The sequence below is a fragment of the Perca fluviatilis genome, chromosome 8, assembly GCF_010015445.1.
Source record: "Perca fluviatilis chromosome 8, GENO_Pfluv_1.0, whole genome shotgun sequence".
NCBI lineage: Eukaryota > Metazoa > Chordata > Actinopteri > Perciformes > Percidae > Perca > Perca fluviatilis.
Genome location: NC_053119.1, coordinates 27771453 through 27791049, shown reverse-complemented (window position 1 = coordinate 27791049; position 19597 = coordinate 27771453). Strand labels below are relative to the sequence as shown.

At 44.0% G+C, this 19597-nt stretch overlaps 2 protein-coding genes across 5 annotated transcripts in view; one reads left to right on the top strand and one right to left on the bottom strand.

Moving 5' to 3' along the window:
* The first annotated feature begins 75 nt into the window (after positions 1–75).
* Positions 76–4378, top strand: ccdc113 (coiled-coil domain containing 113). Its single transcript, XM_039809520.1, has 9 exons — positions 76–215; positions 797–935; positions 1387–1548; positions 1635–1784; positions 2401–2511; positions 2684–2782; positions 2944–3051; positions 3632–3787; positions 4038–4378. The coding sequence occupies exons 1-9, from the start codon at positions 139–141 to the stop codon at positions 4176–4178; spliced, it is 1143 nt and encodes a 380-aa protein (XP_039665454.1). The 5' UTR covers positions 76–138; the 3' UTR covers positions 4179–4378.
* Positions 4379–5808: 1430 nt separating this feature from the next.
* The window catches only part of srgap1a (SLIT-ROBO Rho GTPase activating protein 1a), a 101061-nt gene continuing 87272 nt past the window's right edge, over positions 5809–19597 (bottom strand). For 2 of the 4 annotated variants that reach the window (XM_039809506.1, XM_039809507.1), the window contains exons 19-22: positions 17491–17671; positions 14638–14775; positions 9453–9858; positions 5809–8528 (exon numbers count right to left, since the gene is read on the bottom strand). In XM_039809506.1, coding sequence (XP_039665440.1) covers positions 8121–8528; positions 9453–9858; positions 14638–14775; positions 17491–17671 — 1133 coding nt within the window. In that variant the 3' untranslated portion in view covers positions 5809–8120. Of the gene's footprint in view, positions 8529–9375; positions 9859–14637; positions 14776–17490; positions 17672–19597 lie in introns of all 4 variants that reach the window. The other 2 variants (XM_039809508.1, XM_039809509.1) reach the window with 2 other exon arrangements.

Below are 19597 nucleotides of genomic sequence, written 5' to 3'. Positions count from 1 at the left end.
TGTGAAAAATAAAATCACGCTTTTTTTCTTTTCTGTATTTATTCTTAGCTAAATCGGCAGATTACAGAGGTTTACGCAAGTTTGAAGGCAACACTAGCCCTAGCAACCACTGCTAGGGTTCAGTGTACCCTAGCAACCATGGAGGATGAGCTAAACGACAAAGATGTCCCACAAGAACAGAAAGAACTCCTCAACAACCAACTCGAAGAACTAAAGTAATGAAAATAATGATTAAAGTCTGTCAACCTAAAGATGGTTTTATTAGCTTACCTATTTTGCGCAGCCTGCTAACGTTGCCCGCTAAAGTTAACGCTAGCTAGCTAGTTCTGTTGTTGAGCAATATGGTTGATAGCGGTTAAAACTAGCTAGCTAGCTAGTTAACGTTAGTAAAAGCACAACTAACTGGCTAGCTAGCTAGCTGTGTCCTAGAACTAGCTATTAGCTAAGAGTAGAGTCACAAAATAGGTCAGGTTTTATTATTGTTGTGTTGACTTCGGGTCACATTGACCCGTTTTAAATTTTTGTTTTAGCTATATCAGAAAATTTGGGACGTAGCTAGAAATAAGCGCTGAAAGTGTGTAGAAGAAAAAGTTAACAATTTAAAACGTTGGAAAAAGCAAAAACAAACTGTGAAAAAAGGCGTCAAAAACGTCGAAAAAAGGTTGACGAGAAGACAACATAAGGGAATACTTCAGCAAATTTGTAACGTTTTTTTTGCATCGTATCTTCTGTAACGTTACTAACCTAATTTATACAGTGACTGACTTTAAAATTGTTGACATTCACTTCCACCAAGATGTTCCAATGCAGCCCTCCTGGCAGAGATCGACATGTTCGAACGGTTCATCGGCCGCATGGGCCCCCAGGACCTGGCGTCCCATGCTGGGGAAGATGGTCCAGGGGCAGCAGGGGGAGCCTCCCAGCTGGAGGGCGGGGTAAGTGCTACCCAGTGACTCAAGGCTTCTATGTTCATACATATTGTGAGTGTAGGTTTCCCACTGACAATAAACAGACAGCAACAAAAGGACAGAGTTTGCTCACTCTGCACAGAGAAAACAGTATGTAGATGGAGAGCTGCATTCTTTTTCAGGATTAGACTCACGCAAAAGTCACAAAACAGGATTACTTGAATACTTTTTAGGTTGAAAAAAAATGACCGAACATGCTGCATATTTGCAACCCTTTATGAAAGGCCTGCCACAATCTTAAGAGGCAATCCTGATTCTAATTCTGTTCCCTGGAAAGATGACCTCCTTGCACTGTACTCCTGAAAGCCCCACATCATTGTATGTGTGTGTGTGTGTGTGTGTGTGTGTGTGTGTGTGTGTGTGTGTGTGTGTGTGTGTGTGTGTGTGTGTGTGTGTGTGTGTGTGTGTGCCTTGGCAGGGTCGTGGACGGAGGCGGAGGTCCCGGTCCAACATGTCAGATCGCCTCCATCAGCTGACTTTGGAGCAAAAACTGTATGTGGCACAGAAGGAAGTAACAGAGACACAACAGGACCAGGAGAAACTCAAACAGAGATATGAGAGAATTCAGGACAACTACAAGGTTTTGATACACCCTTGCACAAAACACAAATGCACACTCACAGAGCATTTTTTTTTCCCTTCAGTAACTCTGCTTGTCTTGTCCAGGCCTCTCTGAAAGAAGCAGAATTGCGTCTTGCAGAAATCAGGAAGGCTAAGAACGAGTTTGAACGCAGACTGCTCAAACCTATGAAGGACAACAGGTTGGAAATGAAGGAGCCTGAGAAGGTGCTCCAGTACATCGAAGACAAGTCAAAGGTAGAAATAGGTTAGGTTCAGTCTAATGACATCAACCTGCGCAAAGTAGGATTCAAATAAATTGTTAAAAAAAAAAAAAATAGCTGGACTGCTCATTTTAACCTAACTTACAACCTATGTCATTGTGTTACTTCTCATAGTTCAGTTTATACAATTTCAAGACATTTTGAATTTGAAGTTATTTTTTTTCTGCCAACATATCATCATTATTGTCAGCTCCTGCATTCACCTTTCCACCTTTACCTGATGAAGGTCTGGGACCGAAACGTTGTATTTTTCTAAATAAATTATTGCTTGCGTAATGGTCAGTGTGCGGGATTTTCTCTCAACAATTTTTGATCTGTTACCTTTGATCATATCCTACGCACCTGCCCGACCAAAGAGGTGTGCAAAAAAGTTTTCTTACCTTTCCACCTTTAAAATGATATTTTAGCATGATTATAATTCTGTAGTCTGATGTTTTGATGCACCAGTTGTTCCTTCATACTGCAGAAAAGTCAGATGGGGTCAAATAACACATAATACTCATATCCCTTTAAAAGGGAACGGTCCTAACCCCTACCAATATTCATCCTCTCCCTCCCTTTGTCTGCTCTGTTCACAAACTCACAAACAGGTCCCCCAGTTGGAGAAGTTTAATCTGAAGAACCGGGCACTGAAAGCCCACGAGAAGAAGCTCCAGCAGCAGCTTCAACAGAAAAAAGAGATGGGAAAAGCCGAGTACGAGGTAGAGAACCAGAGTGGGAGGGTGCATCTCCAGAGAGGCTAAGAAAGCTGAAAGAAAGACCCCGTTTTATCAATTTTATCTCAATAGATTGTCAGTGGATTGTGTGGTTTGTCAGTTAGACTGTTATGCAAGAGAACACAGCTTGGTAGTAAATACTATGTGTCGTTTTCAGGACATTTTCCAGGAGTACAGCGAGCAGAGAATTGACAAAAACCTGGACGAACTTCAACTCAACAATTTGAAAGTACAACGTGTCCTCAGTTCACACAAGGTATCTCATTGGAAATGTGCGTGTGGGAGAGAGAGAGCAATTCCTTTGTGTAATTTAGTGTAGATGTACAGTATGAAAGCACCTTTGCAGTACAGCTCCAGCTTGTTAAATCGGTATGTGTGTGTGTGTGTGTGTGTGTGTGTGCGTGCGCGTGTCCACAGGAGAAGCTGCAGCGAGTGACATTGGAGTCCACAGAGCTGAGCAATGACATCGCCAACAGGAAGCAGATGCTGGCAAAAATTGAGGAGGAGATACAGCATGCTGAAGAGGTTTGTTACAAGTCCAAAAATTAGACAAACTTTATTGACCCAACTTTAAGCCCAACGTGGCCACCCAAATCCATTGTAGTAATTCCAACATGGTTTGTATACCAAATACCAAAACGCATAAATCTGTTCATACTTTATGTCTCTCCCTCTCACATACTTATCTCCTGCTCCTTAAAGGTCCCATGGCTTGAACATTTCACTTTATGAGGTTTTTTAACATTAATATGAGTTCCCCCAGCCTGCCTATGGTCCCCCAGTAGCTAGAAATGGTGATAGGTGTAAACCGAGCCCTGGGTATCCTGCTCTGCCTTTGAGAAAATGAAAGCTCAGATGGGCCAATCTGGAATCTTCTCCTTATGAGGTCATAAGGAGCGAGGTTACCTCCCCTTTCTCGGATTTGCCCGCCCAGAGAATTTGGCCCACCCATGAGAGAGAGACATCATGGCTTTCAAACAAGCAAAGTGGCAGTTGGTCAAGGCCACACCCCCACCCTCCACATTAAGGTGTATATAAAAGCATCCAAAGAGCACCATGTCATGGGACCTTTAAACTAATTCCATTTGTGTACTTCATACTTCAGGAGCGTTTGAAGGCGGAGGCTCTCAACCAACACCTGCGGCGCCAGCTGACAGATTATCAGGCTCCTGATATCACCGAGTACATGCACGTCAAGGACAAACACAAGAAGCTGCAGCAGAGCGTTCACACTTGGGAGAGGAAGGTTGGGATCGCTGAGGTAAACTACATTTTTATTTCCCCCAAACACAACCAGCTCTCTCTCCCCAAATTCTCTCCAGGATTCTCTGTCAACTGTGTAAAAAAAATAAAAAAATAAATAAAAAAAAGGGGATAAGGTTATGAAGTTCAATATTTGTTTCTCCATTTTATCATACCACACCAAGCCTCATTCCAGCTGCAGAAGAAAAAAAAACCGGTTGTGTGACAGCAGTCAAAACAATGGGCTCTCTCTTCTCTGTTTTCACCAGATGGCCTTGAAGAGCCACACCAAAGCCTGGAGCGCACAGAGAGCCCCTCTCACTCCTGCATACAGATCTGAGGCTGGAGCTAGATCAGGAGAGCACCAAAACTCAGTGAAGCTCCCACACATAGCACAACACCGCACATAAGAGAACTAGAGAATCAAAAAAAGCCTAAAAAAAAAATACGTGTGGCAGAAAGGAAACTTTGCTACTGTTGCAAAATGCCCCGTCACAATATTCCAGTCATCCAACATCTGATGATTTGTCACGATCATTCGATACTTTCTTGTAATGCTTGTTGGGGAAATGTAGAGAGAAAACAATGTACTTTTGTCTCAAAGCTTTAATCCTTTATCATGTCTTTTTTTTTTTTTTTTTGTCTTGTTTTTGTTTTTCCACTGACACTCACTCACACGTGTCCTTGGGAGACTTTTACCATGCACCCATGGGCGTCAGTTTGGTTTGAAATGTGCTGGGGACAGAGACGCATTCGGAAGTGCATTATCAGAAGTGCTGGGTACAATGACGCATTAGTTTTTTTTTCTTCTCTTTCGCGCAGGTCATGTTTTGAAAGACGCCGTCCTGTAGCTTACTAATGTAAATGATTAAAAATGTTTGCAAAAATGCGATAATGTCCGACACGTTTTATGGAGAAGGAAGCCTTACGTTTTCAAAAAACGCATTGGACAGGCAGCGTTGTGAACAGAGAAGCGTGTAGCCAGCGCAGCAGCAGAGCGGCTGTGTCTGTGCCCGCCCCTGTGGGGGATAGAGATTTTTGTGGATTTGTTGGCATCTGTCGCTCAAGAATTATATGTGTTATGAACTTTATTTATTTTTTTTTTTAAACTAAATTGAGCTCGAGGTTTTCAAAAAAAAAGCTCCTCTGTCAAGATTTGATTAAATCTAAGCTTAAAACACGTCTTTTCTCTGGTCCCTCATAACATTCCAATCAGTACCCTCCATACCATGACAATACCATCATTGTATTTATTATATATTTTTTGAACTCTGATGATTTGCACGGTGTATGTGTGCGTGCGTGTGTTCTAGTTTGAAGTGTGCGGGTGATGTCACTGCTAATGATGTCGGAATGGCTGCTATACTTTTACTTTAATATTACCGTTTTAGGCTACTGTATACTTCTACTCCACCAGATTTCATAGGATTTGACCAACCACAGCAATAAAGCAGCATTTTACATAATGTATGCTATTTAATACAATAATCCATATATAATATGACACTGTGAAAGGGACCATTTTGCATAATGAGCAGGAAATTTACTTGGACTAGAGCAGTGTTTCTCAAATGTGGAACGTGTACCCCTAAGGGTACTTTGGAGGACTGCAGGGGGTACGTGAGATATTTAACAAAATGTTTAATAGTTCCAAGGCTGTTCCAACATTTTTCCTCTTTATGTAGAATTTTATTTTTTCCTACCAAAAATGTGACATTTGTGTCGCCTTCTTTCGCCCTAATCTTGCCTTCCTTCCTTCTACTTTTTACAAGTTTCTCGCTTTTTTCTTCTTATCTCACTGTTTTTGAAGTGTTTGATACTATTTTGACCTATTCTTGCCTTACTTCCTTCCTTCTTTCTACCATCTTTTTCTAAGTTTTTGTCTCTTTTTCTCATTAGCATTTAAATGTTTGTTTTTTTAGTTACAAGGCTGTTGTTTAGTAAATCTATCGCTCACATGGCTTAAAGAAATACTTCTCCCACCACTGATTATAAATTTTTTTTACTCGATTAAAAAAAAAAAAAGAAATCCACCTCAAACTCGACAAACTATTTCCTTTATTAGAAAGAAATCCTTGGAGGTATAAGCCCTCAAAGAACTCTAGGTGTTAAGATGTTACGTGCCATATATACAGTTATATACATCAAATGTGCAATGTCACAATGGGTAAGCTGTTTATTATTAATAATTCTGACATAACTGGGAAATGGCATCGTTACTTATTCTTTCTGCACTGCATTTTCTCAACACAAAAAGCATCCGACACGAAAAATGCAACAGTACAGAATGTCTGGAGTTCCTCTAAAACATCTTCAAAGGCACTTTCACAAGTACATACTACAGATGTACAGAACACTACAGAGTAGCTTAAAGCCTACAAGTCCTATTGTTGACGATAACATGGTGACAAAAGCACACTTCTTTTTTTTTTTTTTACATCTGGCTTCAAACTGTATCTCCGGATATTTATTCTACATCATTTGTTCCAAGTCAGAAAAAAACCAAAATAACAAAAATGATTACAAAAATAATGAAAGTTAGTAAGTCGGAAGTTAATTCCTCTTTTGATTATTATACACAATATCTTGTCAAGTCAAAAGAATAGTGTAAACCTGCCGTTAGAGAGCACTGCTTATTCATCGCAAACCAAGTCTTTTCTGTGTGTTATATTATGCTAGCTCAAACAATCCCAGGACATGCACGCAGTTCTGTTATTTCTACAGTACTGAGGTTATAAAAAAACAAATACAGGTGGTGCAGTCAGTCACACAGTTGGGAGCTCTGGCACATACGGTTGTATGTGGCTATTGCATTTGAAATTATTACTCAAACTGCACACATAAGGGCCGTTTTTTACCGGTTATGGGAGACTCGTGTATTCTGCTGCGCCAGGCCTTTAGAGGTGTCCTCATCCACAAATACAGAAAACACACACAGAGAGAGAGAGAGAGAGAGAGAGACTCTTCTCAGTCAGAGAACAATACAAAAAACACATTACTGACATTCTCACATGAACATAAAACAGACTGGAGGGACACGAAGCAAGCTGCTGTTTCCAGAGAAGCATAGCATGCAGGGGGAGCATATTAGGAGGCGTTCAAACTAACAGTCGTTAGGTCCATGGCTACCGGCAGCGGTCCCACAGGGCGCTGCCGTTAGTCTATACACGAGTCAGTATGAAGAATGCCTACATCATATATACGGAGGGCCGAGACCCCGGTCATGTCTTTGGGTAGATAAAGCCAAGCAAGGTGTAAAAAGTAGCTATGGCATGTGTTGTATATACTCTGAACATAGGAGATGATTTGTCATCATTTTTCACACGGCTCCTCATTTGTCATACAGATGCAAAGTTCTAAGCGATTACGAGGCATATTTTATGCACGCGTCATGAGTTTTTGATGCAGGAATTCAAGAATGCATCAAATTCAAACAAAGTCAATAAATGAAGTAGTGGTTTTATCCAATAGTTATATCTCATTTCCAGGCAATATGGAATACCTGTTAAAAACAAAAAACAAAAAAAATCTATTTGAGTGAATCCAGCACTTTGTACATTTTCTGAGACACAACGGGATGGTACGCCTTGCCAAAGAAAAGTCGCAAAGTTTACACGCCAGTGAAGAGAAGCACAATGCTATCTGATAACAAAGTACCGTTTAAGTTGTTAAAAGGCTCTTCAGGCCCGTGATCTGCCCAACCCTCGAACCGTTTCTGTCCAGCTAGTCGCAGCACCTTTTGAAAATGTTTAACGTGTGAAATCAGTTACATCTCAAAGTCAAGAAGGCCTTTGAACTAGTTCACATCAAATCCAATGGCCCTCCTAGGGAAGAGCAAAAAAACAACAACAACAACAACAACAACAACAACAATCTAGTTCTATGTGTGAGAATGCCACTGTGGTCGCTACGGTTCTCGTCAAGCGCCGTTTCAGGTTCAGTGGTGAACAGAGGAGCTACATGCAGCGTTGTTCTATTCAGAGTTACACAGTTCACGAATGTCCGCACACTAAACTAACTAGTGTACGTGTTTTCTACAACCTTGAAGGAAGCCTTTGTGATTTGTTGTTTGAATTTCCATACATTTGTTGAATAATAATAACCTTGTTATTGAGACGGGAGGTCTGTCGGCACTCTTACACGAGTCTCTCGGATCCCGTCAGACTCCGCTTTACGATCTTGTTTCAAAACACCACTGTCCGGCTTTATGTATTTTACACGCTCTTAGATATTAGATGTTGTATGTCCATCGACAGCCGACGCTGGTAGCGTTTTGCAGCCCCCTGGAAATGGATTGAGGTCGAACGTTTTTTTTGTTTTTGTTTTCCGTCTCCGGTTCCTTGTGTCAGAGGTTACATGGTGCAGGACTTGTCCAGAGGGTCCTGAGCCGAGGCAGCTGGAGGATGCGGCGCCTGGCTGGACCTGGGCAGGACCATGGGCTTGGGCCTCAAGGCCGGGGGTTTGAGTTGCACCCCCATGCGCGGCGCTACCAGAGGCTTAAAGGTGCTCATGGTATCGCTGGAGGAGCTGGCGCTGCGGCGAATGGGCGGCTCGGTGTTGGCGGCGGACCTCAGCACGACGCCGTGGACGGGGCTGAGGGACTCGCTGGAGCTGGCCGGCGTGGGACCCCCGCCGCTCCCGCCGGAGGTCTGCCGCTGCTCCAGGGTGTCCAGCACCACGTCGGGGGCGTGCTTGGCCGAGCTCTGCCGCTCCAGCTCGCGCAGCTCGTTCAGAGCGGTGTTCATGGTTTCCTCTATGTCCTGCAGGAGACAGAGAGAGCAAGTGTAAGACGGGAGGGGGAGGGTATGGGGGGGGGGGGTATGGAAGGATGATTATAACACTGGCGAGAGAGATGAGCGACAGACAGGAAGGCTGGGGTTAAAAAAAAAAAAAAAATTAGAGAAATCTAGAAGTGGAGGTAGGAGGGAGAATTGAAGAGTGAGAAAGAAATGAGAGGTGATATGAGCAGCAAAGACGTGAGAGATGGAGGCGGTAGAGTACGGCATGGTAGGAAACGTAAAAAGCGATGTTCACAGAGAACCACAGTGAGAGTTTAAAAATAAATAAAACGCCAAGCATGCATTATACATGGCAGAGACTTAGCAGAGTATGACTTTGCACTCTGCATGCTAATGACTGTGGATAGCGAAGGAGATGCAGAGATGACGGGGTCTGTTCATCTGAGCATGCTCCCAGTAGGCAGACAGACAGACAGACAGACAGACAGACAGACAGACAGACAGACCAGCACAGCGGAGTGCTCTCTGTGAACTCCGCTCTCCAACTGAGGCTCTGTACAAACGCCATTCATGGCTTTACTACTACACTGAGTATGTGACAACAAATGAGAGCCGCAGCCTTCCTCATCATTCAGCAGTGATTCAATAATGGATGTCTGCTTAAAACACAACATATTACCAGTTATTAGGCATCTGGTATATTCTGTAAGAGCTGTTCATATATCAAGAGCCTAGAGTAAAATATTGTGTGACGGGTCCCAGTGTCGAGCTATGCTCCCCTGCTGTCTGCCTGCGAAGCTAGTCTTTTGCGTGTATTTAGCACACGGACACAGTTGCAGCCAGAGGAAGCAGAAAGACAGGGACTGACTATGTTTTTTACAGGGCGGGGCAGGGCTTTGATGGTGGAGGGAGCTGCGGTCGGGTCGCCGCTCGTCCCGCGCTGACCTGTGCGATGGTCTCCGGATCCAGGGGCTTGCCGCCGCCGCCGTGGTGGTGGAGGTGGTGGTGGTGGTGGTGGTGGTGGGGGGCGTGGGCGTCAGTGAAGCCTGGGTACTGGCCCGAGGAGGTAGAGCGGCGGATCGGGGGGCTCTCCATCTTCTTCAGCGACTCGTGGCGGCTGATGTTAGTCAGACTGCCGTGGCCGGCGCGCCGGCGGCGTTCCGGGCTGTCCGCCAGCATGTGGTTGTTGCGACTCCGCAGCACGTCCCGGGGGCTGAAGTGGCCCAGGACCGGGGAGCCCATCTCCGGGGTGCCTCCGTGGCTATGCTGGGAGGGATGCACCGTGCAGTGAACGTCGCTGGGGCGGGCAGGGGGCCGCCGAGATGGGGGGTCTGATCTTTTCTTGTGCCTGCTGGGATAGAAGAGGGGGGTGGAGAGGAAACAACAAAGCAAATCATTTACTTATTGCATTACAGCCTTTTATCGTCACCCCAAAACATTGAGTTAAGCATTTTATCTTTTTTTAATTACAGCTAGTGTGCCACTTTGCATCTCCCAACTGTAAACATTTTACATTGTTTTTAGACTGACTGCCACGTCTACAATAATTGAAGCCTAACATGTCTTTATTTAAGCCTTACATTAATCTATTTAAGGGCTTCCTTTGGGTCTTAAGTGTTTGGTGTTTTAAGCCCCCAACGTCGCCTCCCAGGCTAGGGTTAGGGTTAGGTGCCTTGAAGTCGACGTTGGGGGGGCTTAAAACACCATCGAGCTGGGTCTCGCTCTGAAAACACAGTAACGCCACACATTACTCCACACATGGAAACCTTCCAAACTGGATGCTCAATTACAATATGTGGGCATGCATCCTCCTCAAAAATGTGCCGCTATGGGAAAAAAAAACAAAAAAAAACAAACAATCATCAGTGGTGTAAGAGGAACCCTGATGTCAGTGCCAAACAGCTCCGAGCAGCTTATTTGGAGAGCAGGTAGAGTGGACCTGGCTAGCCGCCAGAGGAGGGAGGAGGCCTGTGGTTTGTCAGAGCACCAAAACAAGACGCTACGGCTGCCCTCCATCTGAACCTGGACCAGCACAGCACCATGCACACCTGATATGACACACACACACACACACACACACACACACACACACACACACACACACACACACACACACACACACACACACACACACATACACACACACTTTGAAACATGGAGAGACAGAGCTGAACATGAATGCATGTGTCTGATCAGACACACACACACACACACACACACACACACACACACACACACACACACACACACACCTTAATACGCACTTGTTTGCTGAGTTATGCACAGTGTTTCTCCACAGTAACATCTCCTCCATTGAAGCTGTTCTATTGCTCCATAAAAGGCCAACAGAGCAGCACCTCCTCCTCAGTATGGCTCCAATAGGCTCTGCCTCTTCATGACTACCAGCACTCCAGTAACTACAGACAGACTTTAATCAATGCAGCTAGACGTCTGAATTTAATTATTACGTGACATCTCATTTAAGGTAAAAAGAGGAAACCGATAGTATAATGTCACTTTTTCAGTTGCTATAGCGTTTTCTGAAACGGTGACAACTTTGGAGATATTACATCTATAACATCTAAGAGCTGATACATGTCAGGTTAACTATTTTATTTCTGCATTATTGGTTCTTTGTGATGAACAAGTATAGCATTACTCATCCTTTAATTACTTCTCCGAGGCAAATGGCTTTGTTTGGCAGTTTACAGCTGCCTAATGAACGCGGTGTCAGCCATTATCATTAAGATTTACAGGCAGCTTCATCCCAGCGCTAAACTTAAAGCAATAATGAGCATGGATAAGAAGGGCCGTGAGGGTCTTAAAGAATGTAACTGCAGCTCTTCGCGTGAAGCCACCCCTTTATCTCCCCAATATATTTGTTTCTTCGCGGAAAACTACTCGTCTGCATTAACTAGAGAGTCTCAATCCAAACGGCCATGTGTGCTTATGTAACACCATGAAACCTGTACCTGCTCACACACTACAAAACACTCTGAAGTGTGAACAAATCTCTTAATGTAAAAATAGGTTTTGTGTCCATATTAATAGTTACTGAAGATAGTTTAGACATTGAAAAATAAAGACTGGTTGGTGGAGTGGTGTGGGCTGGTGTGCTCGGTGAGAGAAATATATATATATATATATATTTATATATATTATTTTTATTTTTTTTCTGACTGCAGTGAGAAATCTGGGCTGAGTAAACAACTGCAGCAACCACTGACAACCTGCAGGGGGAGCAGTCTACATTCATAACACCAGTGGCCCTTAGGGACAGAGTGTACAACAGGCACTGCAACTTACTCTGCAGGCTGTGGCCACACTGACAGCTCAACTCACCTAACGTTTATATGGCCGTGGCTAATTAATGATGTCAATCACAAGGCCTTCTAGGAGTTCCTCTCCATCAAAACAAAAACGGATTAAGCGTAATACTTGGTGTGATCCCGTCAATGTGGATCCTCTCCACTAACGGAGGCACCAACTTAATCTTCTTGTTTACTGACGCTCGCTGTGATCATAATGCCAAACTCTACAAGAGGTCCTGTCTGGTGAGTGTGTTGTTGATGGAGAGCAACGGGAGAGGGAAAAGATCTAAATAAAGCTCAGGATATAAATGATTCAACACACATGAGGGTTGTCTGAATGGAAGAGCAGAAAAGCGAGTGGGCGGAGTGTGTCACGTGGGAGCTGGTGACAGGTAGAGAGTGTTGTAGGGGGGGGATCCAGTTCTCATTACACAGCTACCTGCAGTAGTGTAAATATCGCCTCTAGTATGAATCATCAACATTTTAACGGTGAAGTAGAGGGAGTGGGCGTGGCTCTGAATGAAACCGCATTTGTTTACATATTTGGCAAAAGGGAGTAACAGACGCTTCGAGTCGATCGGGAGACAAAACTCTGGCACGCAACCAGCAGACGCTGCCAAAAAGTCGGAGGTGTGCCTGGATATGTGTGCGTCTCCTCTCGGTGTGCCATCCCTCCCTGTGCATGTCTATACATACAGTATTTTTCAGTGTGACCAGCTGATACCAGCCGGTATTTAATACTCATCATAATAAAATAAGAGTAGGAGAAGTTGATTTCTCCAGTAGCAATTCTGCGGAGAGAGGTGAGCTGAGGCTACAGACTGACAGGAGGAAGCATCAATGTAACGCTGAGGACTGGGTGCGCTACCGAATCCATTCCGATTCACAAGGTCCCGAAATGATTACATTTCCGATTCGATATCAATGCGGTTAGGGAAATTTCAGTTACAATACCAATTTTGCTTGGATATAAAAGAGATTCTCAGAGAAACCCTCAAATATGTTTTTAGAATGCACCCAGAATTTTTTTCTCCAAATACTTTTTACTTAACAGGGCTAACATGACAGTCGTTAACAAACCACAGCAGTCGTCAACACAATATATTGCAAGTGTAGACTACAGCCAGTGAGTAGAGAGACCATGTTGAAGAACATTCTATACCAAACTACACCATGGTAAAGAATGAATGACTAATTGACAGTACTTCTGGTCTTTACAGTTCATTTTAGGCCGAGAAAAGGTTACCGTGAGCTGGGTACAGGGCATCGCGAGGTTGCAGTAGAGTTTAGCCAACAAAAGGTGACTGTCCTGCAGCGACAGCGGTTAAAGGAACACGCCGACTAAAGTCCCAATAAGCCAGGCGTGTTCCTTTCAGTTTAGGCACCAAAACGACTAACGTTAGTTAAGATTAGAAAAAAAGATTGTGGTTTGGGTTAAAACACCGGTCCCCTTAAGTAGTACTCCCGGGACACGAACACACGTTTCCTGGGTCAAAGTCTTGTGTTTTACCCTTAACTTCTTCGGCGACATGAACTGCGCTCCCCCCGCTTGAAAGCCCTGTGTGTGTCACGTGATGCTCTTATACATCCACGGTGAAAAGGCATATATTAAAAGATCGATTTTGGCATATTATTAATCAATATCAGATCACTCACATTATTTTAACCCAGCCCTTATTGTACAACAGGCGAATCAGATACATTCTGCTAAACTGCTCTCAGTGCGAGTCTCAAAAAAACATTTAAAGGGTTGTTCACTTTTTGAGTGTCTGGAGTTTGGGTATTGGTATTCACACCTGAAGCTATTTAAGCATCTTAGATGATGCAACACTGAAGACATGCTGCGGCGCCGTCAGTCGTCACCGGATTGGCCGCGTCTCATTACATAAAGCCAATGTGAATTCCAAGATGTGTCGTGGCCATACATTGGTCACTGTGGTGTCAGGAGGACTGGCACTATATAACAGTGGGATGCTTGATAACCATGAGAACATGTGTCTCAATGTCTACTGTATTCTTGAGTGCAGTAAGAAATCATAAATACCCATTTGTCTAATGAACGTAGTTATTCTACAATACTGCGAGAACCATTTTTTTTTTTAGGCACTTTGGTAAAAATCTTGGCCGTTTTCTTTTCCTTTGGAATTCTTTTTTTAGGTCATTACATTTCTAAAAGATGATGTTTATCTAGTCAGCAGCTTGTGTCTTTAACTTCTCATGCTAATGTTCCCTATGCAACCAGATCACTGCTGCTGTACAATACACACAAATACATACACTGCAACATGATATAATGGCCCTGGTTACAGACTGACAGGCTGGGGGTCGGAGGGACGGCTTTGAGAGTGTAGAGGGAGGTAGGAAGGGTTTTTATTTTGTGTGGTTTGTAAAATGTTCTTAGAAAAAGAACAACATGTAAGTAAATAAGATAAATAGGTTTGGACTTAGTTTTACAACTGAAATTAAATTTTTGTTATTACAGTGAGAAAGTACCGAAAAAAAAGGTACCGTTGGGTACGTTTATTTGACCAATTCCACTACCTGGAATGCGGTACCGGTAATATAAACGTTTACAGAGTGATAATATGTGTAATAGAGGATTTTTAAACAGATATTTCACAGAATTGATTGTAGGTGTGCCTTGGGATTTTGGCTTGCACTTTGGTGTCTCTTGGGCACAAAAAGTTTGACGACCACTGGTATGGAGAATGCAAAGATTTTTGCCGGATTCCTTATTTAGGTCCCTTTATAGAAATATGTTGCTGTATGATATACCGCGGTCCAATACAGCGCAGCTATACAGCCGTGTGAAAACAAACCTGGTGATGTAGGCCTCGGAGATCCTGGTGTCAGAGGGCGAGCCCATGTCTTTCCCCGAGCATTTATCCTCGCCAGCGTGGCCGCTGCTGGCCTCGCTGTCAGCCTTCTGACTCAGAGTGTCTGAGAAGGTGTCATCTCTGGGACACAGAGACAGAGTGACATTGAGACATGGAAAGAGCAAGAGGAAGTGACAGAAAGAAATGAGAAATCAGCAAATCAGTCGATCATTCATATTTCATATTTGCACCGTTCTTCAATGGCAGCATTTGATATCAGTTCCTGTGAGTCAGCATGCCCCCCCCCCCCAAGGTCCACAGAGTCAGATGAGTCATATTCCTCGGCCTCTCTGTATTCCGGTGATATACTGTGACACACACACGCACATACCCACACCCACACACCATACAGGGTTTCAGTGAGGTGTATGACTGGATACTGAGCACAGTTGGTGTCTGTCAGGTGGCAGTAATCAGAGCTAGAGAGCTGCATTGCTGCCTCTGGTGTGTACTATCCCATATTAAACACTTAATTAATTAATTAATTAATTAAATCACTTATTTAATGTATCCACATGAACGCGCACAGACGGAGACAGAGCAAGGACGAGCGATTTTACAAAGCAGAGGCGGCAGTAAACACAATTTACGCCAGAAAGTTTGAACAAGACAGTGGAGTCTTGAGAGAGAGACATCCTGTGCTAAAGCGGCCTCTCGGATGTCTCTCCGCATGTTTTATTCTGGGCTCTTTTATGGGACAAGTGAAGATCACAACCCTGTGTGCTCTTACACTCCTGAGCCTGCTCTGTTTGAGCAGAGAGCAGGATGTTACTACGCTCGGGGACAACCCGTAAAGCTGTAAATCCCCCTGCTCTTTCATTAACTAAGAGGACACCCCATCAGCAGTGAATTATTGATAGCGGCACACTGACGAGGGGAAAGAACAGAAGCGGAAAGAGGGGAAGGCATTCTAAATGGCCATTTTGTCGGCCAGATCCTAAGTGATTGGAGTGATTCTGTTCCCGTCCTAACGAGACAGTGAATCCAGTCCATTAGGGGCCAGCAGTCGCCATGGCAGCGTGTGTGTGTGTGTGTGTGCCTGTTAGTGCCGGGAATGGGGAACAATGACAGAAGGGCTGGTTGAGGACCCTGGAGATGGATAACAGCAGCGTTCAGGACAAACACAGCTGAAGGTCCTCTATGCACGACCCTACAGCCAACTGATGGCCCGCGGCCTCTTATAGAGCAACAGTCAACAGGGACAAGTGTGTTGTTTAACCCACAGGGACATCACGTTTCCTTAAAACCACCACCCAGGCTCGGAGTAGAACTGGTAGTAGTTTAGGAGTAGAAAGCAACATTTCCCAAGTGGATTCTTTTTTGTTTAATTGTGTGACAACAAGACTGAGTTTTGAGTCTACAGCGATGCCTGCAGCTCTGTGAAGCTGTACTGAGGCACAGGGGTGCTTTGAGCTAAATGCTAACATCAGCATGCTTAGGGCTGGGCGATATGGAGAAAATCAACTATCACAATATTTTTTAACAAATACCTCGATATCGATACCGCAACGATATTATAGTGGTGACTATTGGTGCTTTCACAAAATATTTACACAATGAGATTTTTGATCAATAATCATCAGTAATGTGGATATAATGACTAAGTGGGCAAAGGCAAATAATAGAACAGTTACAACAGTCTGGTAAGTTCAGAAAATGACTTCACTTTACTGTAATGCAGCCTTCTTAGCATGCTAACGTGCTAATTAGCATATACACCGGCTGAGGCTGATAAGAGGGACCATGATGAATGTACAAGATTTCATGGCAATCCATTCAATAGTTGCTGACATATTTCAGTCTGGACCAAAGTAGTGGATTGATCAACAGACAGTCATTGACTTCAAAGATTAGAGCCATGCCACTAGTGAGGCTAAAAACACATGAGCTTTGCTTTAAAGGTCCCATGGCATGAACATTTCACTTTATGAGGTTTTTTAACATTAATATGCGTTCACCCAGCCTGCCTATGGTCCCCCAGTGGCTAGAAATGGCGATAGGTGTAAACCGAGCCCTGGGTATCCTGCTCTGCCTTTGAGAAAAAGAAAGCTCAGATGGGCCGATCTGGAATCTTCTCCTTATGAGGTCATAAGGAGCAAGGTTACCTCCCCTTTCTCTGCTTTGCCCGCCCAGAGAATTTGGCCCACCCATGAGAGAGAGAGAGACATCATGGCTTTCAAATGAGCAAAGTGGCAGTTGGTCAAGGCCACACCCCCACTCTCCACCTTGACCCCCCCCCTCTCCTCCTCAATAGCTACAGACACAGAAATGGCACATACTAAGGAAAGCTCATTGTGGGACTGGCTCTAGTGGCTGTTATTCTGCACCAAGGCAGAATTTTGGGAAAGAGACTTCAGATACAGTATTAGGGGACCACTAAGGTCTATAGAAAAGCATCCAAAGAGCACCATGTCATGGGACCTTTAAGGCTACAGCACTCACACGGAATATGTACTGCTTTATAAAGTCATATTTCTATTGATTCTTTTTTTCAAAGAACTCAAAGAGACTAGGTCGTTAGAGGTGATCGGACTGGTATTAGTATTCACTTTGCATGCAAACTCTGTGCATGATTCAGCTTCTTTGCTTGCATTTAAAACAGGAGCAATCCCAGATCTGAATATAACCTTTATTATACATGTAACTTATAACATGTTCTCATTAATTCCTATATCAGTATACATTCATCTGCTGTTATTCAGCCTTAAAGCATACTCTCAAACCCCTGATGCTGATCGGACACATTCATGCATTACTTAGTCATATCTAAAATAATGCTCAATGAAAAACACTCACATGTCTTGGACCACAATATACTGGTGTGGAACCAGGCCATCGATGCCGTTGTGCCGTCCCTCCCACCAGTCTTCTGATGCCCGCTGATACAGCAGCAGGGAAGCGCCCTTCTTGAAGGACAACTCTCGGGAAGAGCGCCCAACGTAGTCAAACTTGGCAATGGCTTCAATGGGCTCGCCCTCTGTCAACAGAGAGAGGATTAGACAGGTCAGGTATGTCAAACAGGGCAAAGACCTCAAGTAGAGACGGCTCTTATCGCATGTGCAGACATTTCTAATGATTGATACAAGTGGCGCAGTCTTATGAAATAAAAATCTTAATCCGGAGAGTTAACACCATGCACTTAGGGCGTTTTCACACCGGCAGTCTTTAGTTCAGTTGAATCAAACTAGAGTTTGTTTGCCCCGCTGGTGCGGTTCGTTTGGGCAGGTGAGAACACGGCAATCGAACTCAGGTGCGCACCAAAAGCGGACCAAACAAGCGTACCGAGACCTGCTTGAAGAGGTGGTCTCGGTACACTTTCAATCGAACTCTGGAGCGGTTCGTTTTGTGGTGAGAACGTGATCTGTACTCGAACCGCACCAACTAATATGTACTCCGCGAGTCTGAGCTAATGTCTCCTGTAGCCAGGTGTGTTTAGCAACCTGCGATGCAGCAGAGCAGCAAACTGTAGCAGCTTGCAGTGTTTCTCTCACAGCAATAGACTGCGGTCAAGCTTGCCGTCCGACACTCGTATCTCTGTGGTCAAACCAGCTGCCGCTAAAATTGGAGACAGACACCGACAGAGCAGAGCGAAGGAGGAGTCAGGACCTTCTTCCTGTATTTACTTTCTTGCTCCCTCCCCCAGAAATATCCGACCAATAAGAGGGCTGGACGTTCTTGCCCGATTTGTAATGACGCATTTTGGTACGCTTGGATTTTTTCGAAACCAAACTAAACCAAACCGACCGAGGGCAAATCGCTCCAAGTTTACTATCTCACCAACTGATTCGGACCAAAGCAAACGAACTACAGGTGTGAAAACGCCCTTAAACACATGTTGGCTCTGATGGAGGAGAGTCTAGTCATGTCTATTACTGGCGTGTTTGTGCACGAGGATGCTCATGTGTGACAGTTTGTGCACATGGAGTTCAAGTGTGCTGAGCCAGTTGGTTGTTTTAGTTGTAGTCAATAGTAACCTGGGTCTACAACACCAGGCCAGGGCAACAACAGGCCCTGAGGAGCTTTAGCAGGATATAAATAGAAGCTGTTGAGAGGAGATCTATATGACTCAGGGGCATGCCAGCCACTGTATGGATCATTAGACTGGGTTGATACCTACTCAATAACTGTAAAAGTAGAGCCTGGGATCAGTGGCATGGGAAATGAACATTGGAAAGACCAGGGAAAGTTATTACAGACAGTAATAACTAGTGGTAGATAGAGCAGTTTTATGCCTTATTTCAATTTATTATTATACATTTATTTTTGTACTGATTGCTCTTTCTTAGTCTATTATTTTGAACATCAGTCTTATATTGATGCCTGTCCTAAAGAAAACAACGGTTTTCAACAACAGATACAGTCGATTTCAAAAGGTACAAGTCTCCGAGCCAATATGCATGCACTACAGCAGCACAGGTCTAAAAATAGCATCTTTATTCCTCCCTCACTCCTACCTCTGCCCTCCTCCTATCTCACTTTAAGTCAGACAGACCCCCCTGGACAGACGTAGCCTCACCCTAACACAGGCTAGATATATATACACTGGGAACAGAGTAAATGGCTAAAGCTTGTATCGGCTGTGAAAAGCCATCATGGTATATCTTTCACAGGAGCTTGGAAGTAATTCCCAGATGAGCAGAGAGGCCAAGTGAGAGAGAAAATAGATGTGTGATTCTGAGCAGAGCAGAGGTTTCTTCATTTTATCTCGTGTCCTATTCAGCCTCATCTACTTCTATTAGATATATTTTTTTCCAACCTTTAACTTGCCACCTTCCTTGCTTGGTTTGTTAGGATATGACTGGGTGGATGTGACGTGGCTCCAATAAAATGTGACAAGCAGGAATTTACGGTCTGAATTAATTGGGCTGAACTGCAGTGGACAAGGCTGTTAATAAAGTTGACG